Here is a 26,159-nt window from a genome sequence, read left to right on the forward strand (position 1 = left end):
TCACATCAGGCATTGCATTCGTCCGGGGAAGAGAGCGGCGGCAGCAATCCCTGGCAAGCCTCTTTAACCTGCAACTGCGCTCAACAGAACAAAGGCTTGATGGGACACGCATGTTGCAAAGCGATGGTAACTCAATGGGAACCTGAATCCTGCCACTCGGCCGCAGATTCCCAGTGACATTTTGGAATACGCCTTCTCCTGGCTCTGCAGCAAAGGGGAAGCTAACAAGATCCTTTGGCAACTAGCACACACCGAGGAAATGAAACACACCAACTTACCAGTTTACAGAAGTTTTTATTGTTCATTAAGGAAGCTTTTGTGCAAAAATCAAGACAATGTTTTTTAGAAAGCAACTGCACGTGTCCCCCAGCATAACTCAAGCGGGTCAGGTGCGACGGTCCACAGGAAGGGAGAAAAATAAAGAGACTCCCAGCGCTAGCACAGGATTTCCCCCGGTTCACCCCGCCTGACAGGTCGCTAGCATGAATACTTCACTACTAAAAACCCAAGAAAATTAAAACCTTGCCAACCTGTAAGAGCAAATATCAATCCACCCCCCCAGCCCCCCCTCAAAAAAAAAAAAAAAAATCACACTAAGAGAACACCATCCAGTTTAAAAAGATCAAACACCATACTACATGCCGTGGCGTAACACAACCCATACCTCCAGGGCAGCGACACTGAAGAGAGCCCATTTCCTATCTGGCATATCTACCCCAACTGCGATACACCGCTGGAACCACTGCACGAGCCTGCCAAGACAGAAAGCTGCAGGTATTTTACATCTTCAGGAGAAATTACTTTTCTTTTTTTTTTTTAAAGCCTGAGTGCTTCAGCATTCTGTACAAATGCAAACAGGAAAGACAAATCAGTATCACTGTCAACACTGCCCAAACATTTAGTATGTACACGTAGTAACAAAAAAGCTGCAGTCAAGTGGTTTTCCATTGAACAGCATGAAAATTACTTCGCTTGCTGCTAAAACGTTGTTACTGGAGCTCCCGCCTCACCCACGACACCACAGGAACAGCAGCAGTTGCCAGCACCTTTCTGAACAGGACTGTAATTTTCAAAGCTCCACCTCTGCCCAGCTCCTCCTTCCCAAAGGTCTCCTCAGAGCTACTTTGGTGCCTCTATTTTGGGGGTTAACTTGATCAGAAGTACGCACTAAGTGCTGCTAGGGGATGCAAGATCTGTCTCACGCAACAGAAGTATGATTCTCATATTCTCGAGGCCCCTACACCTCAAGGGTCTGACTTGTTTCCAGGGTAGCAGCCGGCCTCGAAAGGCTTTCGTTCAGAAATTCAGGCCATTTCCATGGGATGCTGCAGAGGCGTGAAAGGCAGGTTGTCAGGTATGCCAGCAGAGCTGCCAAATACCTACCACAGTGCTCTCACCATCTGCCATCTCCGCTTGCTACTCAGACGCATTTCCCAACAGAAATGGGAAATCTGGAAAAAAAATTTATACTTCAAACTACTCAGAAGGGCAAGAGTCAGTGACAATGGGTGGCAGGAATGGAAACTGCCCACAAGCCTCATAGCGCCTCTGAAGTTTTAGATGACTGAAATACGCTATGAGAGAAAAACAGATCAAGGAACAAACCAGCAGTTTACAATAAAAACCATTTTTCCATGCCTTCTGCCCTCTATGCTGAACCCACTTTGACATATGCACAGCTCCTGCTGACTTCTTCCCCTCCATCTTCTACCACCCCAGCTCGCTCCACCTCCTCAGCGCCCAGCTGGCTGCATGTAGGAAGCTACAAGACCAAGCAGAATTGAGCAACTAGGGTAAGAAAAAAAAAAAAAAGGGGAGCCATTCCTTAAGTATGTCAGCATGCTTCAAAAGACTGAAATACCACTGTACAGGGCTTGACAGTAGAACACCCATGCTTAGACCGAGTAGTCCAAGGAAATAAAAAGGACATGATCAAAGGTTGAGGGAGGGTTTCCTTAGCTATGGTAACACCACGAGCCATATATGTGGTCACTCAAATGCAAAAGCGTGGTCACTCAAATGCAAATGCATCTTTTTAGGTACCAGTTACTTTGAAAGTTAGCTGGGCACACAACGTCCCCTCCTCTGCATCTGTAGAGCTTTGAAAATTCCAGCCAAAGGGATTTCCAGATACAACATTATCCCTTAGAGTTCTCCTACGATTACACAGAAAATTAATATTCCAGCCAGATGTTAAAAATGCAAAGCATGTAATCTTCCCAATGCTGACTACAGAAAGACATTTGAAACTTTAGTCGCTATCTTGTTCTTTTTTTAAATTAAAAGATAGTAGTCTTGTCTCATTTCACCTTCTGTCATTCTTCCCAGCACCTAAAAAACACTTCAGCCTACCAATTAAAAATCTACAACACACTGACTATTTTTAGGAGCATAATGAGTTAAACTGTACAATCAGAAATATCTTTAAGTCAACAATGAAGATCTGATCCTTCAAACAGCAGCACTGCTACAGAAGAGTTACAATAAAGGAACCTGAAGGTCAAATTGTTAATGAGGCAGAGAGGAGGGACATTTGAGATACAGCTCTCCGCCAACCTCAGCCCACATTTTTAAGAGCCACGGCAAACTTTCAGAACTGGGAATTCTTCTTCTAGTTCCACACATGACGTTTGCAGTGATCAACAGCCTAAAGGGAAAGAAACAGTGTACGTTAGCAGAAAAAAGCCTGTTTGTAAACAAGTGTGCATCTACATATACAATTCAACACCTTATTCTGAGTCAAGATCTTGGGAGCAAATCTGGTTTTCTTAAAATAAGTGATTCCAGAGAGGACTAGAATAAATAATAGCCTCGTCCCCACCCAGAAGCTTCAGGAAAGAATGCTGATGACCCTTAGCCATTAAGGCCTGGCAAAGAAAACATCAGACCACAGCAATGCTGGAAGCCAATTTTTAGAGCCTGATGAGAGATCGTGACATGGTCTGTTGGCTGCAGGAACACAGACTAAATATAAAGCTCACGTTGTACCTTACTAGAGATTCTGAAATGCTAGCAGAGGGGTGGGGGACAGGAACAAAGGGGAGAGGAAACAGCCTGCTTTAAGCAAGCTAAGAGCTATGGAAGACCCTCTAATCAAACTCAACCACCTCTACCTAGTACCCTTTTGCTTCCTGAAACTGGAATTCATCCACTTGGAAGTGTGGTATAGAAGCCAGAAAAGTAAGTTTATAAGGAGCTATCAAAGACCAATAAGAAACTTGAGACAGAATCCTGCTTTACGTACATTGCACTGAGCAGCAGTCTCCATGTTCTTACACCAGTAACCTGGACCCCAGACACAAGCATCATCCCCCAGGAGAGGCTGTTTAGCTGATCCACAGACTCCAAGTTTCTGTGAGAAGAACAGCAGCAGAGTCAGCATCTTCCTATTTGCATGAAGAGATCTCGACTCCAGCCTTGTGTCTCAGCTTCCACCTGACTGAGTGTGGAAGCAACACCGAGGTAACTTCAGGAGCTCCCACAGCACCACGCTCAACTGACAACTGCAGTTGTACTTGCAGCTGAACAAGTAGACATGAAGCAGTAATCTGACACAAGGAAGAATTAAGTTACCGGAACTGCTTCTTCATATTAAGTTTCAAGAAACAGAGCTTCTAGAAAGGGACCTTTCTCAAGAAAGGTCATTTAACTTCCTCTCATCAGATTCAGGGCACACTACACCTTGTTACTGAACCTCAACAGGGGATAACCACTGGCAGCTCTTTTCTTCTGTCCTTCCTTGCACAAGGCTGGCAGTCAGACAGCTGTCCATTCAGTAAGCCCGAGGCCTTGCACAACCGCATTTGCTCCAAGCATTCAGTGTGCTGATTTTTATTCCAGCAGAGTTTCTGCATGCTAGGCACTGAAAGGCATACAGAAGAGTAGGCAGGACTGTATCAGAGCCCATACTCAATAGATCTGAACGCAGTACTCACAGTGCAAACAAAAGTGGGATCCATCATCTCTGCCAAGAGTTGCACAACCACAGGTTCATACTGTTCCACAAACTGAACACACTGTAACAAAACACAGGTTGAGAGATTCTCTTGTTAAAGCCTTAGAAAGAAGAGGAAGATATAGTCTTCAGCAGGCAGGTCTGTACGCTACTCCAAACACCCCAATAATACACTCCAAACTGATAAACTAGAGGCTTGAGCTCTACAGATCGAAAAGGACTCAGCATTGCACTACTCACACAACTAGATCATTTTTTTGCTAGCTCATACCTGCCTGCAGCTGTCTAAGAAATGAGAGAAAGAAGAATCTTATGATGAGAAAGGGGTCAAAAGGAAAAGAACAAAGCAGGACAGGCTTTGGGAAAAGCAGCAAGCAGGACAAGCTTTGATTTGCAAAGCTTAGTCCCTAATCGTGGAGATCACTGCTGTCTCAAGAGGAAAGCACACTGAACAAGCTGGAGACAAACATCCTGAACAGGATGGCAGCAATGCAGGAGTGACTCTTAAGCACTTGTAGCCCAAGTAGTTACTATTCACTTCAGACCAGGCAGCAGCAGGAACGCTTCCCATCGATAGCAGTCAGCCCTCTAGTGGAGAGCCCATCTCCAAGGCGCACAAAGACGGTGGCATTCTCAGCAGAGACTAATGGCACCGATTAATAAGCAAACCACAGCTATTAAACAGTCTCACAGCAGTTAGCAAGAATAGCTGTTTCATAGCTGCTTTAAGCCTGTATATTGTATACCTAGTAAACTTACAAACAGTTGCCACTTGCTGACGCTCAGCAGCCACCTAATAAGATTTCCAGGTAAATCTTGATAGCAGTGGCCTAACAGGTAGGTGTTGCTTTTTGCTGCCTCACTGGAATTATGGCAGCCTACTTCCAATTACTTTGTTAATCCCCTGAACAGGATCAGTGTTGAGAAAAAAAAAAAAAAAAAACCTTCAGCTGTTCCCACCCACCATTCTCAGAGGATTTCCAGGGAAACCTTTACTGCCTGCAAATTAGTACAACAATCCAGCCAGTCAATTCAGGCCCTTAGTCTCCATCTGTTCAAAGGATTGCCAACTCCCAAGGATGGGGAGTGCCACAACCTAATCCCCCTGTATCCCAAACTCCTTCCAGCCTCTAGCAGAGGGAGAGATTCCTTCAACTCTGACCTGCATTACGACCACCATGAGATGCCACTCGCTAGTTTTTCCCAAATACTCTGCAAGATGTTTTGTACTTCTGTTCATCTCTATCTGCCTTGTTCTGACTGGAAGGCAGGGTGCCACACAGCAAGGCCTGTGTGGTCATTTGACTGCCTCAGACCAAGCCTCCTGCTCCCTCTTTTTTTGCTCTACTGCACATGAGAAGCTGCTGTGCTTTGGTGCTAGTAAAGGGAAAAACCTAGGAAGGATCCAGTTGCTGAACACAAGCCAGTCTCAGCTGCACCTGTGGACAGTTTGTCTCCAGCCAGAGACCAAGGCAGTCGGCCAAACACAGAGACCTCTATTATGAGTACCTGGACATTTATAGCAGAAGTAGAGACACTTGAAAGACGGACCTAAAATTAGCATGTAGACAGAATATCAGGTGAAACGCTCAGAAAATGAGGTAAGCATAATTGTCACTGTAGGACCTATGTAAACCCAACAAGTCAACAAGGACAGCTCCCCACCATCAACAAGACCATTGCTTTTTAGCCTGCCTCCTGCACAAGCGCTTTACCTGATCACTGACAGACTCTGGCAGGAAGTGACAAACTTTTTCCAGCAAAGCCTCAATTTCAGCTGTTGTGGCATTCTTCTCTAGTTCTTTGTCTACATAAGCTACCACCATCTTGCAGATATCACAGAAGCCACCTGCAGGTTTCACTAAAACTGAGGAAAAAAAAAAAAAAAACAAAACAAAAAAAACAAAAACAGATGTCAGTGCTTAGGTAGTTCCCCCAAAGAGAAGAAAGGAGGCAGCATCAGCAAAGTACTAAAGCATGTGTCCTTAAACGAGATAATCATAGGTGAACTAGCTCATTTTGCAACACCAACTCCTCATTACCAACCTGGCTGCTGTGGAGGCTTGTTGGCTGCACAGCATTTCAGCATAACACACACAGCTTCAGGGTTCGTTGCTTCCAAGAGCATGTCAATCAAAGCCTGGCCATAGACATCTATGAAGTCCTTACACTGGTCTTTGACACTTGCTGGGAACAGGTAGCAGATGACCTCCATTTCATGTACAATCTCCTCCTGAAGCACAATGAAGGATGCGTGGTGAATGAGGAACAGAAATCCAACTCAATTCAGAAGCACACATTTTCTTACTCCATCCCACCCAGGATGGAAATCTTGCTCTCATGAAAACAGGCAATAAAATTAACTTTCCTTCCCCCTCCAATACAGCCCCATTTTAGCCAAAGCCTAGGAAGAGGTACCATTTCCACCACTTACACACCTCTGTCTTGTTGCTCTCCAAGAGGCCAGTCACTTCTTTCACCATGGTCTCACATATTTCACACAAGGAAAAAGTTTTCTCTTGAACAGAGGCCTTCTGAGTACACAGAAGAAAAACAAAACAAAAAAATCAGCACTTGACCACATTTGATAGGGACAATTCATAAAAGACCAGTCTAACAGCATTCATATTCAGGTGCTGCACACCAATTCATTTACCTAGCTGGCCAGTTTGAGCTGAATTCAAAAGGTCATGCAGAACTCAAAACCAACCTCAAAGGTCTCAGTAAAAAGCCTTTCTGAATGAACAGTCAATTTGTATGACTAATTAAAACTACAATCCCCATGCTGTATAAGGAGGGGAGCTGAATTTAGTAGACACAGAGAAATAAGGAGCCCCCCAGTGACTGGAGTCAAGAGGAATATGAAGTGTTTTTTAAAATACATTAATTGAGGACAAAATTTACTAGAATTGAGAGCACCCTCCTGTTTGTAGAAGAAACCTAGAAACTGAGGGACTTGAGGGAAATTGTTTGGAGCCTGTTAATCAGAAGTTAACTGTCCTCAAGAGATTTTCCTTTCCAAAAAAAACCTCAGCCCATGTCTCACTCAAAGGCCATGAGAAGCTAAGGTGCTTCTCCAAGCTTGGAGCTTCAGCATTCTGACTCTGATCACTCATCTGCACATGCAGAGTGCTGTCCATTTTTTAAAAGGGATCAAAGCATAACTCCAAATTTAGAGCAAAACTCAAATTGAGCACTTTGCCCTCTAACATTTGAGGTGTCATTTAGAATGGCTGCTATACTCTACTGCTAGAACAGGAGTTCCCATTTCAATCCTGAAGTATTACCTCATAGCTTCAGTTTAGTGTAGGCTCTGCTATTCTAACAAATCCGTCAGCTCTCCTACTTCACTGATCAGCATCAGAAACAAGACACAGCCAGGGAGACTTGGATTATTCTATGTGTAAAAGCTTCTACTTTTCTGTTACACCTAGTTTGTTACACTAAAGCAAAAATGAAGGCAAAGCTGTTGGATACAAAAAGTCCATCTTACCTCCACAGTTTCCATTTTCACTTCATGAACCACTTGAGCTGGCACCAGAGTCTGAAGGGGAACAGATTTCACAGAAGGACAGAACCCAACCATGGCACAAATGTCCTTTGGTTGCTGTAAAGAGATGTATAAGCAATTTTTAAAATCTAGAAGACTTTGCCCTTTCTATGGAGCCTGTGAGCAGGCACAGAGAACAAAGTTTTAAAAGGCTCCCACACAACAGAAGTTTCATGACTACTTCTACTTCCAGTATTGCCAAAGCATTTGATATGGTTATAGGCAGGACAACTACCAGATGAAATTTAGCAGATCTTTTAAAAGAGAGGAAGAAGTTAGGCCACATCCATTTAAAAACCCCATTTACCATGAGCTAATACACTATGCAAGCCCTTCAAAGGAGTTGACTTAAGAGCTACCAACACCAAAACAGGCCACCAGCATCACGTTAGACCTGCATCCACAAAGCTGCTCCCCTGAAAGCTTTAAGTAATCACAGAAGAGGCTAATTATCCTGACTTCAGAGTTCACCCAAAAGCTGAAAGAAATGCCTAGAAGAAAGGACTCCTTTTCTCATCCACGAGCTACCTTCTGTAAAGCATCCAGTAACATCACATTTTGCAAACAGAAACAGACTTCTGCATTACTGAACACAGCCTATAAGAAACAAAAGTTGACCATGTTAAAACCTAAGCCTAACCCTTTTTACAAGCATCTGCAGTAACTGTATTATTTCAAGGGTTCCTTTCACAGCATGGGGGAAAACAGCAAACAGGAAAAAAAAGCCTTTAAAAAGGCTTTCTAAGTCTTTCCCAAAGGTTTTAAAAACATACATTACTAAATGCAAAAATAAATGCCGGACATGAGGCAAATTACTCTAAGGAGGCCACGTTATACCCACACAAAGTGGTTGTACAGGGTAATACAGAAAACTTGAATTTTCCCACCTAAAGTCTACTTAAGCTAAATAAAGTTACCTTTGGTCCTATGGGTAATTAGAAGATCATACCCTAGCCTGGCACCAGGTCATCAAGCTTCTTACAGCAAAGGCTTATGCAACAGTTAATACATCATGCCAAAGCCTCATGCACAGGCAAAAGCAGTATCTCAAAGATACAGTGCTGCTTCAGACTACTCCAGGCAGTACCTTTAAGTCAAGCCTTTTAGTTCATGCATTGTAAGAAGCATTTCTAGATATTAATGTTACAGCAACACCCACATACACACAACATATTCTCTCACAGAGAGATGACAGACACAAGGTCTCCCAGGACTGCTTAAATTAAAAACCCAAATACCTCTAGGAAGCAGGAGCCTAATGGCCTCCCACATCTTCAATTCATATACTCCAAACACCTATACCATTGTCCTAGATTTAAAGGTTAACCAAGAAAAGACCCAGGGACAGCTTCACTCAAGCCCTTTTGAGCCCAGACTTTAAACCAGAAGCTGACAGGAGCCATTGGCATGCTTTTTCCACATCTATCCTTCTTGTACGAAAGTGAGCATATTTTCTGCTCTGCTGGCCAAAGCACAATAAAGCTGAAATCTTAGTAGCACAAACTGGTATCTGGAGCTGGAAGTAGGACTGATGCACTGGAGGGAGTCTATAGTCTTTCTCTGGTTTAATCACATAAATATCCCTTGTATCTGTCAACACTGAGTACAATCACACCATGTACACAGCTAATAGAGCAAGTGAACTACAAGCCCTTTAAGAGCAAGAAGTGAACTACAAGCAGGCTATCACCACAGGCAAGTTGCTCACCTACCTGATCCTTCTGTTGACAGGGGAGATTGGAGACAGGGGAAGAAAGGAGAAATTAAAGATAACAGTTAAGAGAAAAAAAAAAAAAGTCAAGCACTTGGAACTGCATATACTTTTTCCATGAAGATGATGGAATATGATATAGTCCCCACCCCACAGATCCTTAGCATTGCTACAGCAACTCACATTTAATTGCACAGTGCTAACCAGCATTATTCATTTGAAGCTATTAAAGCATCCTGGGCAAGACTACCTCCAAAGAGTTTGAACAACACTCAGCCGGACGCAAGGCGTGGTCATATTCCAATTTCAGGTATTAACAACACAGTGCATTGAAATGCTTAAAACGAGAAACTAACTGTTGTTGGAACAAAGATTTGCTTCCCTCCCCAAACGCTTAAGTAGCGGTATGAACTTCTAAGTAGCCTTTAGCAACTGGAAACAGAAAAACACCGCTGTGTTGCCAAATTCAGGTTCAAGTCGGCCACATACTCTATTCATAAATTCATGTATAATTTGTTATGTTACTTGTGGCATCTAGGCACTGCATTCTCCAAGGAAAGGCTTACCCTTTTTTTTTTTTAAAGGCTTTGAGATCTCTGGATAAAAAGATGCTATGGAGGTGGTCAGAGGTAAAATATATTCTATGTTGCTGCAGACAACCAGAGCTGGTGCAGTACCAGCCACTTTCCATGGGTCCTGTCAAGAGCCCAGAGAGCAGGAGTCTCGAGATAGCAATTCCAGAAGAAGGATGTTTAGTCTTGCTTTAAACAAACATGTTATCTCCAACACTTGAACCAATTTTGCAATACTGTAACAAAGACCAACTCTAACATGCTTAACACAGTATTTGGTGGGGAGGGGGGAAGTGGTGTAAGTACAAGACTGAGATAAAAGAGTATAAAGGAACCTATGTAATTCATCTTCTGTGTTTCAAAGGATCAGAGTGCCTTTTGCACTGCTGAAGTGGTTGTGAAAGAAAAGGAAAGTGCTAAAGAAAGCATTCCGAGACTGAAGTTACTATCCAAGTAAATGCCAAGTTCAAAGCATTAACACCAAGACTCACAGAGCAAGGGCTCTCCCCAGACTTTTACTGCAGTAAATGTTTCCTGTTTCCAAATAAGTTGGCTACACAAAGCAGAAAAATGAACTGAGAGCAAATATTGTATTCTACTGATCTTACCATGTGCATCATCATTTGGATAGCCAAGTCAGAATATTCAGAGATATAGTTCTTGCACTGCAGAAAGTGGGAAAAGAAAGTCTTGTAAATATCAAATTACTGAAGCTGTAGAGTTAATCTAGAATTTTCTAATATATCTCAAGGTATTAATTTACCTGCGCTACTTAATAACTATTCTGGTGTCTTTCAGAGCTTGTCCCAAATAGAAGATGGCATTTCAGGTTACACAATCGTTGCACACATAGCTGCTTATCTGATGAGTCCTTTTTTCTTCCTCTCAGGGCAAAAACACTCCCCCTCATTGATATGACCACATTACCCCACCAGATCATTTTCATGAAAAAGGCCTTTAAGGGCTAGCAGCAATCTTGAGTCTTCTTCCTCATCCCCAGTCCCGTACACCCCACCCAACTTTCCTGACCAGAAAGTTTATGATTTCAGCGTTGTCATTGTCATACTGTGTAACATATCCTACATGTGACACACACTGCTTTGTTTTATTAACTAGAGATTACATTGAGAGGATTAAAGCACTGAACAAGCTTATTTTGTGTTTGCATACACACACAGATTTTTAAACAAAAAAGATAGCTTACCATATCAGCCATTCCAGGTCCCAAACGGTCACACTCCTCCTTGGCATGAGCAACTAAAGACTTTACAAAAGAGGAGTTTGTCCTCACAGCTTCCTGAACATCAGTAACCAGCTGAATGCAATCTTGGCATACATCCCCACTTCCCTGGACAAAGAGTGGAAGGAAACTTAAGTTGACATATCTTCACATAACACGTTTTAGAAGCTTCCATCACTACCAAGTTTTAAAAGCTATTTTGAACTATATACAAACTTTAAATACTCTATAGAATACTTAGAAGCCTGCGCTAAAACGAATAGACAAGCTACTGTGGGTATATGCACCAGCCACTAGATGGAGATTACGTACCTACTTGGCTCTGAAACCCGAGATTAACTGTTAAGATACCCAATCTTCAAAATCTCTTGGTTTTGTTACAGACCACAGCGGGAGGGTTTCTAAATCTGGTGTAGATCTTACCTGCTCCACCCACAGCAGCTTGTTCTCCACCCACTCGACTGTTTAACTCCCATACCTAGGCTTGCAATCAAAACTCAGCCTCTACTCACAAGTTCGTTGTCTCATCTACTCCCCTTTGTCAACTATTTGTTCTTTTCTGTCACCTCTGGATTCAGGGACGAATGCTTCCCCTGAAGGGCACAGCTAGCAGATTACTCAGAACGTAGGAGAAATCTTCTTCCTTTGAACACTGGTGCCAAACTTGCTCTCTGAAGAAATTGCTTCCAGTAAGACCTGCTTGACTACTACAGTCCTGGATGGGAACAGCCCAGCACAAGACTTGTCTTTACAGACTGTGGTTGTTAATCCAAGACTATATATGTGGTCCACAGGGGCTGCAGCTATCATCTTACTTACACAGGTTAAGGAAAAAGGTAGTCATCTGTATGCAGCAGCACAAAACTCAATAGGAGGCAGTCACCCAGGTGAAGCACATCAGCTTAATCTGTGCCCAGTACAACAATCCCTTACCAAGAATCATCAATAAGTTCTTAGACAAAGGAGCACTGAAGCTCTGGAGCAAAACACATGCGCTTCTCTTGCACACTGGAATAGCACTGCACCCTTACCTTAGACTTCTGCTTGGGTTTGTCCTGAGGGTAAAGGAGAAGAGGCACATTAGCCATAAATGGGGATGCCAGTTCAGAGAAATCCAGCTCTGGTATCTTATTGGACTGGAGTTGTTTCTGAAGTTTCATTGCTGCAAGGTGCTTCTGAAGGGACTGGCACAGTGAGAGGGCAGCACATACAACTTCAGGTTTATCCTAGGGGAGATAAGATAAAGCTCTAGACAGATGGCACTTTTATATGAAGTTCAGAGTAGAGAGTCATTCAGCTGAAACATGACAGGAAGGAAAAGTGTTTCACAGCAAGGAAGCAGTCTTCAAATTTACACCATTAATTGCAACGTCAGTGATCCATACAGGATTGAAGGATCATATGCACAATCTTATGTGGAATAGAAATTCAGGCATCAACAGGAACACGACTTTTAATTCCAACAGTTGCAAATTGTTATCTACTTACTAGCTCTTCTTTGATCATGTCCATGATAACTGGCAGGTAGGAATCCACAATTTCTTTGCACTCAGAGACCAGGGTTTGGTCAGGAATAAACTCGCATGTCTTTTCCAAGTAAGAGCGGATCTCATCCTATAAAAGATGAGATGGGCTATAGACTATCAAATTTTTTTTGAGATAGATGTACAGATTCTCTCTTTCTCTCTCAAATACTCTTTCCATTCCCAAAATGCAGGACACAAAGCCTAAAAAAAGCCTCTTGGACTCAGGTAGGTCCAGGCAGATGGCAAGCAAAACTAGAATGAGGTTTTACACTATAGGACTATTTTCCCCAGTCCTGGACCTTTGATGAGACCCTGTCAAAGTGAAAACATGAAACACTGCTTGCAAGGCCTGCACAACACAGTCTTGCCAGCATAAAACATTTCCATTTAATGAGAGGCAGTGAATTTATGGAATAGTAGGACAATGATTTGTTTATACAAAGTACCTCCAGGTTCACAAAAGAAAAAGGGAAAAAGTACCCACAAGCAAAATAAAGTCCACTTGGTGCAATCATCCACTTCTAGAGACTATAGTATCCCACCTTTTAAGACTGATGGCCCGCTGACACAAGAACAATTTTCTAAGAACCTACAGGGATATGTTAGAGCATGAGAGGCTCTAGAATTTGCTAATCTCTAAACCAGAAGAGGCTGTTTAAAAGCCTTTTGCCCATGTACTCTGGCCCCTTTCAACATTTGCTGCTTAGGTTGGGAAAACATCATGCAGACTACTCTTCCACCTCCTCACCTTGCAATCTTAAGACAATGAAATCAAATAGTGCCTTGGGGCAAGGAGAAGGGAAGCTCTGCTTACCTCGGTGCCATTATCCTTCAAAACCTTGCCAGCCACTGTCACAAGCTCCTTACACAAGTCACAGGGGATACTGTTCTGGAGAGACAAGCAGAGAGTTACTTTTGAGACTGAATTAAGTACCTGTAAATGCAATGTGCAATTAACAATGCCAAGAATGAGCATCACATTTGGAACTGAAGTTAAGGAAGAAATACTGGCTGAAGCTGGGATGGGAGGAGGCTATTCCAAGCATGTCCAGCTCCAGTTTCTTCAGTAAATCAACATGGTATGAAAAAGCAGGCATGCTACCACTTGCTTATTTCACCTAGTCCCACCTCCCTTGAAGTATATTGCCCCGAGAAGCACTTCTCCTGAATCTCTTTTAGCTTACTCTTCAAAGAGTTCACACTTACTAAGAACTTTACAGGCAGCTTCACTCTTTTTAGTTGTGCTCTACCATTCTGACATTCCTCCCTTCCCCTACTTTTCCACAAACAAACATATCTTGGCACAGATATAGCCAAGGTGGACTGAATGCATCTGTAAGTAAAATGCCTTTTTCCCATAGGAAATTTTGAAACAATACCACATACTACAGCTACATCTAGTAAAGCAGAACTCGCATTTAGTACAAATGCAACTTGAAAAGCCACACTAAATGTAACACTTGTACCATTATTTACTGTCATGGCTTTCGTAATTTAGCATATGCTGCACCTTTTGTTGAACATTAACTTACGAGAATGACCTAAAGAAGCATGCAGCTTTTTTTTGTAATAAGCCTATCAGTTTGGCATTGCTCAAGTTAAGAATAAGAAAAGGCTCTATGAATTAGGAGTCGGTTTAATAAAGAGGAACAAGTCTGAAATCCACTACCTCCATTCCACACATTGCTCAGTGATTGTGCAACAGGTCACAGGAGAAGCCAGCAGATGAGTTGTGCAAGGCAAAGAAGTGGAAAGCAACCTTTACCTAGCACCCAAATTAAGGCATAGTAACCAAGGCATAGTCAGATGTAGCACTTAACTCTGATCAGAGACTTGAAAAAACCTTCATCAGCATATGGAAACCAGCTACGTCAACTACAAGTAGAAAGAAGTCTCAGTAGTCGATACTTACTACAGTAGGCTTGTTCCAGACATTCTGCTGGCAGTGTTTCACTGCTCCACACTGCGATGCTGTCCGAACACTCTGACACCATACCTCTGGACCCTTCACGCAGTCCTTCTGCCACAAAACAGGGCTTGCTGCAGCTGCCAAAAAAGAAAAACAACCCAAACACATTCTTTCACAGTTGCACACTTGAATGATTTCCACTCCAAAGCAAGCAGGTTAATGCTCTACAGTATAACCACAATCTCTCCAGTACGCCATGTAGGTTTACTAATATTTTTAAGCACATTTCAATCCAGCAATTTCTGACCTGAAACATGAGTCCCAAATACAGACTACACAGCCAAAGAACTCAGAAAAAACGTAACAGCTGAACTTCCCTACTGATGTGCCTGAGTCTCAGCACCTCAGCAGTCCATTCCTCCATCATACACCTTTTGTAAAAAAAAAAAAAAACAAACAAAAAAAACACCACCAAAAAAACCCCAAAACCCAAAACTGCACTTTGCTTAGCACACAAGAACTACCAGATGACTTGAAACAGAGAAACTGCTCATTGCAGAAATCTATACTTCAGGCAGCTGATTCCCAAAGCTACAACCCCCCTGTCCCTGCAGTCACTTCAACTCCGAACCAGCAGTCACATCTAGCTTGTAGTTGCTGTCTGCATTCCTTCTCCCAGGTAAATCACCCTTTTCTCATACAGCAACAGAGAGCTAGGAAACTAACTGGATTAGAAGGCAAAACACCATACACATTACATGGAGGACTTACGAGCCAGGTGCAGACCAAAACAGTGATCATAAACAGAAAGTTTCAAGAAAGTCAAAGCAAAAGAGGGACAGAAAACAATGCAAGACATGTTCTGTCATGTAGTTTTTAAATGCATTAAATCTATTTAGACTTTATTTCTTCTTGGTCAGTTCTTCAACTGTGTACAGAACATTTTGTGGGGGCGGAAAAAAACACAACTCCTTGTCTGGACATTACCTCCCACCACATGGAATCGCCTTGCAACCTATAAAGTTTTGAAGTAAAATACAGAATTCCATTTCTGGACAGTCTTCCTAAAGAAATGTAAAAGATCTGCACTACTAAGTAATTAATAGTACAAGTTAATCAACTGCACCTTTTAGCTGACTTTCCAAGCTTTAATTTTTATTGTGCTGTCTGGACCAGACACCCAACTTCTCCCAGTTTTCTAAAACCATCCTATCCATCAGTAGGCTCAGCTTCTTCAGCAGTCAATCTCCTACATTGCACTAACCTATGAAGAAACAACTCCTAAAATCCTACAGCAGACAGGCTCCAAGGAAATCTGCCACGGTCTAAACCTACAAGGCACTGCTGTCAAAGTTTTAGAAAGGAAAAAAATGCCCATTTAAACCTATTAGCTGTATAGGAGTTGTTTAGGAGCCATTATCTTCACATCAATGCTGTTTACACATCACAAAATGCTGTAAAATTACATTGTCGACCAAGAAGCAGGAGTTAAGCTGTTTGATTCCTACGAAGCTTCTAGTAAGGTTGTGACAGATGAACAATCACTTTTCCATTTCTCATGTCTTCGTTCTAAGCAATTAGAGAATCAACTTAACAGCTGAATTACCAGCGCATCTCCTAGGTACATAGCTGCTACACATCAAACAGAGCCAGATAAACACTGCTTTATAGGTGGCATTCTGAAGCCTTCTCAGCTGTTGATTTACAAAGCCTGCTTACACTGGATTTCACAGAGGAATGACCCATTTATTTTAAGAATAATGTGCTTTGCATACTTAGTCTTCTACACAAGAGCATGAAGTTTGCCACCCTCTCTCCCAGGGAAAAGCCTAGATTGCATATTACTCTTTGGCAAGACAGCACATTAGGATTGCTTTTAAGATCATAGGAATAAGACTTCAAACTTTCAAATAATGTATAGTTAGCAAAATATTTACAGATGGCCTATTCTAAATTACAGCATTATTAATCTGGAAGCACTAGGAATAGTTAAGTTTCAAAGTCAGACTGCTCAGCCAAATGGCAGTCAGCTCTGGCAGGATGACAATAACCAAGTATACACCTGGTTGAAGGGAAAGAGTTATTCTTTCCTTTCAGATATTGGTATTGAACAATGGTAGGAAGGCTCTGCAAGGCAGAGACAAAGTCTGGCTAAAGTCAAGCAAGACCTTGACTTTAAACAGTGGAATTAAGGGCTTCCAACTATGTACAAGTATAGCTTTTAACCTATGCCTTCAGTTCTGTAAATCAAAAGAACATTACTCCCCCTCCCATTTGAAACATCCTGTAAAACTACAAAACTAAACTATAAAGCTACAACAATAGTTATTCCAAGCAGTTTCTCAAACTCTCAATCTAAGAAGCTGTTTAAAACCCAAACCGAGGAATCCATGCCTTAACTTGCACTTGTTTGATCTAGCTCTTAATGAACTTCCAGTTTTTGTTTGGCTTTTTACTTTAAGATCCTGTCACTGTATGACTTTTCAGATCCATACCCAGTTTTGGCCGAATGTCTAACAGCTAGTCTTGTTCATTCTTCCTTGTAGCCTCTGACCTGGTCATTGTAAGTGCAGGACAAAAGAAATACTATGGTTCAGATTTATGCTTACTTATCAGCTTTCTTGGGTGTATGTCTTTAACAAATTCCCTGCTGCATGGCTTCTGTATCAGATGCTCACACAGAGTCAGCCACTAATGGTCTGACCTGCCAGGACGCAGCAAGGGGTATTGGCAGGGCAGCAGGGTTTTGTCAGGTTATGACACTGAGGCAGAAGAAAACTGAAGAGCAAGGCAGTAGTCTGAGACCTTTTGAGGCGAGCAGAGTGCAGGTTGCAGATAATTCTGTTCAGAAGAAAAAAAAAAAAGTCTTAAAATTAGATTGACTTTTGACAGTACATTAACTGCTTGATGCCTCTGATTGTGCTGCTTCCCTGCATCACGTCTCACCAGTTTGGAAGGAAACAAGAGTAATTTCTCACAAGAGGCATACACAGCCATATTTTGTTCAGATTCTGCTCAAAGCACTGCCACTGGGCACACAGGCACTTCAGATTAGAGAATACAGACATTAATGTTATCTGCAATCCTCTACAGCAGACCAAAGCCACAAGATCTCAGAAGAGCTTGAAACAACAGGGACAGTGATGAATGAGAAGCAAACTGTTCATAAGCCAGGGAACACTGAAAACTAGTTTTAGGATGCAAGTAAGCACCCCAAACACCTTCCTACTGGTATTATCTAAAGTTCTCACTCCTGCACAACATCAGAGCAAGATGAAATGCCAACGTACCTTCCTAATTTTTCCATCAAAAAAGCCAATAGATTCAGGAAACATGAATTAGCTATGCCACAAGGATCAACACTTATCTACAGAAAACAAAACGGAGGAATAGTAATGTCCTTTCAGTCACGAAGGACACTGGGGAAGTTCTTTTCTTCCGAGAAGAAAACTCTATATTTGTGGCTTTCAGTATAGATCTTTCTGGTCAAACAGCAAGTGGGCAAATTTGTTAGGGCCACACAGCGCTGGGCACGTTTTAGAAAGCAGCTACAGAACAAAGATGATGCGCACTAAGCACAGTCTTTTCTTCCGTCTTCCACAGTGACTTTAAATATAGTTAAGCTTGTATTAGTTTATTCTGTATTATGTTGAAATATTTTTATTACATAACTCAATGTCTAATATGAAAGGATGCACCTTCATTGCAACAGTATCCACCCTCCCTTTCTGAATGTCCTGGGAAAACAGAAACAAAACTAGAAAAACTCTGCATTAATTCCAATCTTGCAGATTCGGAAAATAGCCTGAAATCCTTTACTGTTCCCACTTTTTCCCTTAGTCTGTTCTCTGGCTTAATTTTGAGACAGTGTTTTTCCTCATATGTTAACTTATGCTACAACAAAAGCAAATATGCCAGTCAAGTGTGTTAAGACCTTGTGCTGTTTCACAATAGAATGAACAGTTTTAAGTCTTAACAGTTATCTTGCCTGTTCCCTCAAAATAGCCTGTGCTGCAAGAAGAGTGACACCTTAACGTGGTATTTCACATCCCCAGCACAGCAACAAGCCAAGAGAAAACAAAGCACTGTCAGTTACCTCACACAATTCTTATGCTCGCTGGATAAACCCAATGGGATTACCTTCTTAGTTATCTCTGGCATCCCTTTATTTTATATATTGTTCTTTATCTAAGGTCATCCATTTTTAAATAGATTTCTCCTTTCTTTGTGGATTAGCTCTCAACAGTCACATGTCATGCCCACCCAAACCTGCCCCCCTTCCCCAAAGTTCTTGCAAGCCACTATTTTGAGAGCACCAAACAAGTTTATCTGTGAAGGCCAGGGTGTTTCTTTACTCATCCTCTTCACTGGTTCCTCCCTTCTTGAACTGCTTCAGAAATGTGGTTTCTTCCATTTTAGAAGGAGCGGTCTTTGCTCCACCAAGCTTTTCCTAATTCAAGCAGTGAAAGAAAATGGAGGGGGGTAAAAATTCAATCCATGTATAAAGGGTACGTCTTTCAGATGTGAAAGACTTCAGCTTTCCAGCTTCTAGCCAAGCTGACAGGACACAGGCACCCTAGGATCCTTGCCTACACTTGCAGCTTCTCAAAACAAAACAAAAAAAGATTCACACCCACTCTGACCTCTCTGATGCTCATGCCTGACAGACAAGAGAAGCCATCTCCCAGAACAAGCGTTGCCTTAGAAACGCAGCCTGAAGCCCAACAACATAATACTCCGACAAGTTGAAGGGTAACAGCAGAAAAGGAAGAAGAAACCTCTTCTTTGAGGCCCAGGTCAGCAACCCAACACTGCCAGAACACCAGTAACACAGTCCTGACAAGTGACAGCTACTGCATATCACGTGGGGCCCTGCCAAGGAATTCATACAAAAGCCAGTTTAAAGGCTGCAAAGATAATGGGAAACCTGCAACTTCCTCCCACAGTGGTACTATCCTACTTACTTCAGTGACTCTGCATTACTCCCAGACACTTCTTCAAAGCAGCAAATGCCAACTATGATCTCCTTCCTCAACACTAGGCATCTGGAATGGAAATGCTAACATATGATCAGAAGTTAGGGAAGTAGAGGTGACGGCCCTCTCAGACAATACCCCCTTTTCCGCTTGGAAAGCACGTGAAATGTGCATGTGAAAGCACGGTTCAGTTCTTCACTCCTCTTCAGGAAACAGGAAGCTAAAAGGAAGCTTATAATGGCTGGATTAACATTCTGGAAGGACAGCCACTGGAAAATTGTTAACCTTCCCTTCCCTCAAGCATTTGTGTTATTCTTTTTACAGGGAGAGCCAGCCTGAATTTCCTCCCGAGAGTCTCGGGAAAACACCCTAAGCAATCCCCTTCAAAGCTGTACTGAATCTACTAATGAGACTTTCGTGATCATGCTTAAAGTTAACACCTTATACAAGCTTCTACGATGAGAGATTCAATATGGGCCAGACCAGATTCCCTAAAGAGCCAGAGGATAAACCAGAAAACTATCACCCAAAACACAAAGAAAAATCAGTTTGAAGACTCAAGCCTCCTCCAAATCAAATTGCTAGGAAAACCTTGGTGTGAGCAGCATTTTTACAGACAAATTAACATGCAGTTGGCAAGAAAAAGGAAAGACCTGAGCCGCTGTTCACTTTAATGGCTTGAAGTCAAATGTGGAAGATTACTTGGGATGTTGTCAACTCTTAGACCTTCATGACAATCTAACTTGTTCCAAGTATATTAACATATTCTTCAGGAGGGATGCTCTTTCCCAGGCTGTCCCACTTGACAATGTTAAAGAAAGACCATTCATAATCCCCCAGAAATGACCCATGTACCATTGCATCTGAATGCATCAGTCTCTGCCATTCTGTGCTCAGTTAGTTACCGACTTTTCCCCATTTCTTTTGAGAACTGCAAAAGCAAAGTGTGTTTAAGTTAAAGAAGTCAAGGGGGATCGACTTCTCTTCATCAAATCTTACAAAGTATCAACAAGCCAAGGAGTGACCTCAACCTGAGGCTATCTGAAGGGCTCAATACTCCACAGCCTCTCCGGTCAGTTAGTGAGTTTAAGTAAAATTTCAAACTAGCGTGTAACCGTGTGACATGCTAGTAACTCATGCCAAAGGTCTACTATGCCTCTGGATTAACGCGGCAGTAAAATGACCAGAGTATTTGAGAGATTACAGGTAATTTGTAGAAGAAATGGATGAAATCTGGCTAGCTGTTATCAGTATTCCAGATGTCGGTTAAAAATCAGAGTCTTCCTGTCCAATATCTACTGATCAGATATCAAGCTCCAAACGTTTGTAACTAGCACAATTCACAAGAAATGAGTTTTGAGTTAACGTCATGGTTGGGCTCTTCCTCAAAGTGGACAACACATTCTCATTTTGGTACGCTACCTCTGCTGTAAAACACTGTTCTTACCTCAGATGTTCCCTTGCTTCCCTCACCAGAAGACAAGCACGGCAAGAGAAGCGGTTTGTCTAAGTACAAGCAACCACAATAAAGTTAAAGATAGCAGAGAACAGGATGAGCCAAGACGGTAAAATCAGCTCTACTGTCCAAGTTGTCCCAATTGCTATAAAGGTTGAAAGAAAGCCATAATTTCCACATTGACCAGAGGTTGCTACCAGGTTGCCAAGCAATCCCTGACTTCTGCCTGAAATTTTTTTATGACAGAATCTAGGAGAGATATTTGGATGTCCAAGAGCATCTGGCAGTCATCAGGAATAAGTGGTCCCATACAGTATGTTAAGATATTCCCAAGAAGTTATAAGAAGCATTTTCCCCTACAGCAGATCCCTGAAGAAATATGCCTAAATGTTTTGAACATACTTGTTGTCCATCTCCACTCCTTCTGGTTTTGTTTTGTGTTGTTTTTTGGGGGGTGGGAGGGCAGGGGGGGGTGGTGGTGCGGATTTCATGGGAATCTCTGCAGAAATTCTGTATTGAACATCCTCTTTTCACCAGACAAATATATTCGCACCATAAAGAACAGAAAAGTCTGCTATTTATGCTGAGAGCCACGTCTGTAAGAGAAGACAAAATGCCTGGCCACAGGTTACACTGCAGCCCCAGCAAAGCACAGGTGAAGTCCAGAGGCACCTAAAAACTTCAGAAAACAGAAGGGCAGTTCAAGACATCGCCATGACAAAACAGAAGAAAAGTCTCGGGAGCAATGCGCTTTTTCACACTGCTGCCAGGGAAGTGCTTGAATGCAGAATGAATGCCAGACATGGAAGACAACTCAACAGGAAGCTTCCTTAAGGAACGGGAAGACATCAGATCCCCACAGTTGAGCAGAGAAAGTATGCCAGAGGGATGAAAAAGGACTTTTTAAAGAGCAGCTTCAGGGAGGACAGCAGTTAGCTATGAGAGAGCCTGGAAAAGGCAAACCGTGGCACACAAGGTGAAAGAATAACCTACCTGGGAGTACAGTGGTGGAGCAGTTGATAGCAGGAAAGAAGAAAGTGTTAATCCCTAATCTGTGCATACTAATAGCTTGCATCCCGATATGAACATTGTCAAAGGATTTTAAACGTATGTCAGGAAAAAACAAGCCCTGAAATCTCACTGCAAGGTTCATTTACTCAGCATCTCCAAGAAAATCTCTCTATATGCAGTCTCTTACAGCAATAGAACAAAGTTTAAAAACTAATCAGGGTAAACACCGTAAACCTGAGACTCCTCACTCCAAGAGGAAGAAAAATACTGCTATCTGAAATCAAACTTTGCTCCGTGACCAAATACACAGACAAGCATTGCCTCAAAATATATGCACACACTTTAAAGACCACAGAAGTACCCCCTTTAACTTGCATTAGGAACTCTGATATCTTAGCAGCAGCAAATTAATTGCATACAAAAGTTGCTACATAAAGAAAAAAAAATAAACATAAAACAGACTGCAAGTAAATCCTTAAAGAAAAAACAAACACAAACCCTTTGTTTGTCATGTAGTTCTAAGGTGTTGCCCCAAACCTGCTTTGAAGAATCAGATCCACATGAGACACTGAAACAAAAACCCACTGGCAGCCAGCCTAACTGGTCTTGCTTCCCCCACAGATACAAAGTAAAAGTCTTCCTGCTGTCATACCATAAAACCCTCCCTGAAACAGCACAGTCCAACCTCCTGGAGAGTCCCAACCGACATCACCGTCACCTGATGGGAACACCTTCAGTTTTGCTGACAAGCTCCCACTCTCTTGTTCCACACTCTACACATCATCTCTGTTTTCACAGATTCCCAGAACCACTTATTTGTGGTATGCTGAATAGCACAAACAGATTGTAAAAAGACCGCATAAGGCTTCAGAAGCTCTGCAGAGGCAATCGTGCATTTCACCAAGCGCAACCATGACCAGGCAAAACAGCTTGCGCAGCTCCTCCAGACGCCACCAAGAAAATCTCTTTCTATTTATACCTCATCTGCAAACAAGGAGGAGATTGTGCAAGGGCAAGTTTACACAACCGAAATGACTGGTGCACTACTGAAGGACCGCTTCTTTATGTGATGGTTGTAAGGTGCCTCATACCCACAGCACTCCCTGTTATTCCTCTAACAAAACAGGGATATATTTTTTTAGAAGTAAGATGCCTTCCACTGTTTGCTTGATTTCATCTACAGTAGTGGGCTGCACCAGCCTAGCTTTTTTTGTTAGAAACCACATTCCCAACTAGAGCAAGCCTGCAAACTACAGAGCATAGTCTGAGTTCAATTATCTGCTTTTTCCGCAGCCTGTAGAAAATTCAAGTCAGACTAACAGCCTTCAATTTTCCTGTCCCCAGATGTTCTGACCAGTATTTGCTAGAGGAATTATACATTACTTTGAAATCTTGGAAGGAAGATTAAGTCTACTATTTTAGGGGGGGTGAAATGAGCACATCCTCAAAACTTTTTACTTTCCACTCCCAGCTTAACTTTTATTTTACCAAGAGGGGGGGAAAAAAAAAAAAAATCAGCTCAGGAGAAACTGCCTTCTGTTTTAACTGTGCACCCAGCCTTCCTCCTTTCCTGGTCTCAAAGACAAGCAACAATCAAAGTGCCTATCAGTAGTCCGGAGATCCCGAGTCCTGTATATCCTGCTTTAATTCCTTCGTGTCTGCCTTAAAGGGAAGATGCACAGAAGCACTGTAAGTAGGTCAACCAAAAACCCTCATGGACTACCAGCCATGCTGTAAGCCAGCCAAGTAACTCCATTAGGATACACCAAGGGTGGCTCACTTTTGATACAGCTAATTAGTTAGCTTAGTAGACGAAAATGGTGTTTCAGGGTGTCACAGCAAAATCTTCAGAAAAATCTGCACGATACTATAACAGGTGAGTCGATTAGTATTCATAACAGAACCTTGGTGAAAAAAAGACAGGTGTTTATTTGTGTTAAAACAGTGACTTCCTAAAGAAAAACAGGCCTAACAAGTCTTCTGCTATGCTCAGTTGCATACACATGCCTTCAACAGGTAGACCAAGCTAACTCTCATTGCTGAACTGGTTTCTCATTACAATTTCCCTAAAGACACTAATGGGAAACCTGGTGGATACTTCAAGGCAAATCCTTTTCACTTTTAAAGTACAAGAAACTACAGTGATTTTAGTGATTTGGAAACAGTCCCAATAGAAATCATAATTGATGGCAGTTAATTCGGTGCAGAGCAGACACAAAAGTCATATTATTAAAGCAGATAAACATGCAGAGTAAAAGCTGACATCCGATTCCTTGTTACCAGCCTGAAAAATCTGAGATTCTCCATTAAACTGTCTACATATCAGTATATTAAAACTCCACTTAAGTACAAGACTAGTGTACAATCATGCAAGAGACATAATTTACTGCAGTCTGCCAGTTGGTTATTGCTATGGCTTTTAAGCAGGTAGTCAGGCTTTTTTTTTTTTTAGTTGACTCGTGAAATGTCACAGGTTAAACTCCTAAGCAAATAAGCTCTAGGTTTAAAATTCTCTTATTTAAAGGAAAATTCTTGGAAAAATTGTGTGCATCACTGTATTAGACCTTCAATTTGGGGGTTTCTAGCCATTCCATGCCACAATCTGAAGGTGCATTACCCCTCCAGTCAGGCTATGAATCATTTCTGTAGCTCTGTCTAGCTTCTGCAAAGTACAAAACACAAGTGCTGCCTTTTTTAACGCCTGGTCCTAACGCTAAAGGCAGAATATCAGTTATTCCCACCACCACCTCAGCAACAACAGGTAACAAGGCAGCAAGCAGCAACGTTAGTGGAATTTTCCATCTGGAGCAGGAGACCCTAATGAAATAAGGCTACTAAAAGCACGCAACAGAAGAGGCCACCTCTTGCCATCTGAAAGAGGATTAACACCCACCTATCCCTGAAGGGCCAAAGATAAACAGAGCTGCTGGCAGAAAAACAGTTTCTACCAATTGCTCTTATTTGGCTCTAGGAGGTGATAATAGTTGCCCGATTAGTATCAGATATGGACACAAACTGACCCGACGCCACCGCAGTGCCATCGGGGAGTCCCCAGCCGTGGGGAAGGCTGCTTTCTCACGGGGAGGGACCTCCCCCTACCTTTACCTGATCGCTCTTCTCGGGTGACTCCCCCCCACCCCAAAGACAGCTTTTCCACCACAGCCACCCCGAAGCCGCCCCGCTCCCCCGCCCCGCCCCTGCTCCCCCACCGGGACCGTTAGGCCCCGCACCGGGCTGCGCCACCGCCCGCCACCCTCCCTTATCGCTGCCTCCTCTCCCCGCCCTGTCGGCCGCCGGGCCCGGCAGCTCCTGTTGGGAGAAGAGAAACAGCTTTAGGCCCGGCGTGCCCCCACCGCCCTTCAGCCCGCTCGCCCCCGGGCGGGCCCTCGAGTGGTGAGGGAACGTCGGCCCAGACCGCCAGGGCTAAGCGTGAGGGGAAAGGGGAGCAGGAGGCGGAGGCCGGGCCGCTTACCGACCGCCAGGAGCCCGAGGAGGCAGAGGAGCCGCCGCGCCATCCTTCCCGCGCCCGCCTGCAATGCGGCGCCGCCGCAGCCGCCCCCCCCCCGCCCTTATATGAAGGCTACGCCGGGCGCCACCGCGCATGCGCCTCGCCGCAGCGCCCCCGCCCGCCGCGCATGCGCGGGGAGGGGGCGAGCGCCTCGCGCCCCTCACCCTCCCCTCCCCGCACATGCGCCGGCCGCCGCCGCGTCCTCGAAATGGCGGCGGTTGTTTGGCGGTCCGCGCCGGGGCGGCGGGCTCCTCGGGGTACGGGGTGCGAGCCCCCGCCGCTTGAAACGGCCCGAGCTGGGCGGAGGAAAGGCCCCACAGACCGCAAAAGGCGGTTGGCGCAGCGCCGGCCCGGGGCCCTCAGCAGGCGGTGCCCCCGAGGCGGTGGGAGCAGCGCAGGCCGGGCGGCCGCCGTAGGTCCCCCCAGGCTCGCTTTCGGCTGGTGGCATCTCACGGAGGTGCGCACCAGCAAGGAGGAGAAGCGCCAAGGCAGAGCTTCCCACTTGTAGCTTCCCATCTGGTTGCCTGGGGCGGGGGGTGCTTGTTTTTCCTTGCTGTGCCTGGCAGACCCCTGCTCCCCATACCACTGGGCAGCTAGGTATATGTGTTGTCCGAAGGAACAGTAATTAAAAGTAATAAAAAGAAAGTAAAAAAGTAATTAAAAGTAATTAAAAGTAAAAAAGTAATTAAAAGAAAGACGGCCTGAATTGGCTTGGTATCTCCTGGACTCTTACTCCCGTCACATC

General features: G+C 43.4%; 1 protein-coding gene across 1 annotated transcript; it reads right to left on the reverse strand.

Annotated features, from left to right (window-relative positions):
* Positions 1-274: 274 nt before the first annotated feature.
* On the reverse strand, positions 275-25,533 carry LOC104013546 (prosaposin). The gene is made up of 14 exons (XM_087764920.1): positions 25,379-25,533; positions 14,467-14,600; positions 13,369-13,443; positions 12,517-12,642; positions 12,060-12,254; positions 10,993-11,136; positions 10,397-10,453; positions 7,449-7,562; positions 6,394-6,489; positions 6,002-6,188; positions 5,671-5,822; positions 3,936-4,016; positions 3,245-3,352; positions 275-2,647 (listed from the first exon to the last, which is right to left on the reverse strand). Exons 1-14 carry the CDS (start codon positions 25,419-25,421, stop codon positions 2,612-2,614), a joined length of 1,548 nt encoding a protein of 515 aa, XP_087621046.1. The 5' UTR covers positions 25,422-25,533; the 3' UTR covers positions 275-2,611.
* Positions 25,534-26,159: the final 626 nt, after the last annotated feature.

This window comes from Nipponia nippon, unplaced genomic scaffold (genome assembly GCF_047370975.1).
Source record: "Nipponia nippon isolate SJK-2023a ecotype South Korea unplaced genomic scaffold, ASM4737097v1 scaffold_3, whole genome shotgun sequence".
Classification (NCBI taxonomy): Eukaryota; Metazoa; Chordata; class Aves; order Pelecaniformes; family Threskiornithidae; genus Nipponia; species Nipponia nippon.

Bases quoted from the DNA above. Each gene is read 5' to 3' on its own strand.
- LOC104013546 (XM_087764920.1), bottom strand. From the start codon at position 25,421: ATGGCGCGGCGGCTCCTCTGCCTCCTCGGGCTCCTGGCGGTCG. The intron at 11,137-12,059 runs GTAAGGGTGCAG...CTCTTTGTCCAG, and splicing joins AACCCAAGCAGAAGTCTAAG to GGAAGTGGGGATGTATGCCA. The intron at 4,017-5,670 runs GTAAAGCGCTTG...GTTTTGTTACAG, and splicing joins CAGAGTCTGTCAGTGATCAG to TGTGTTCAGTTTGTGGAACA.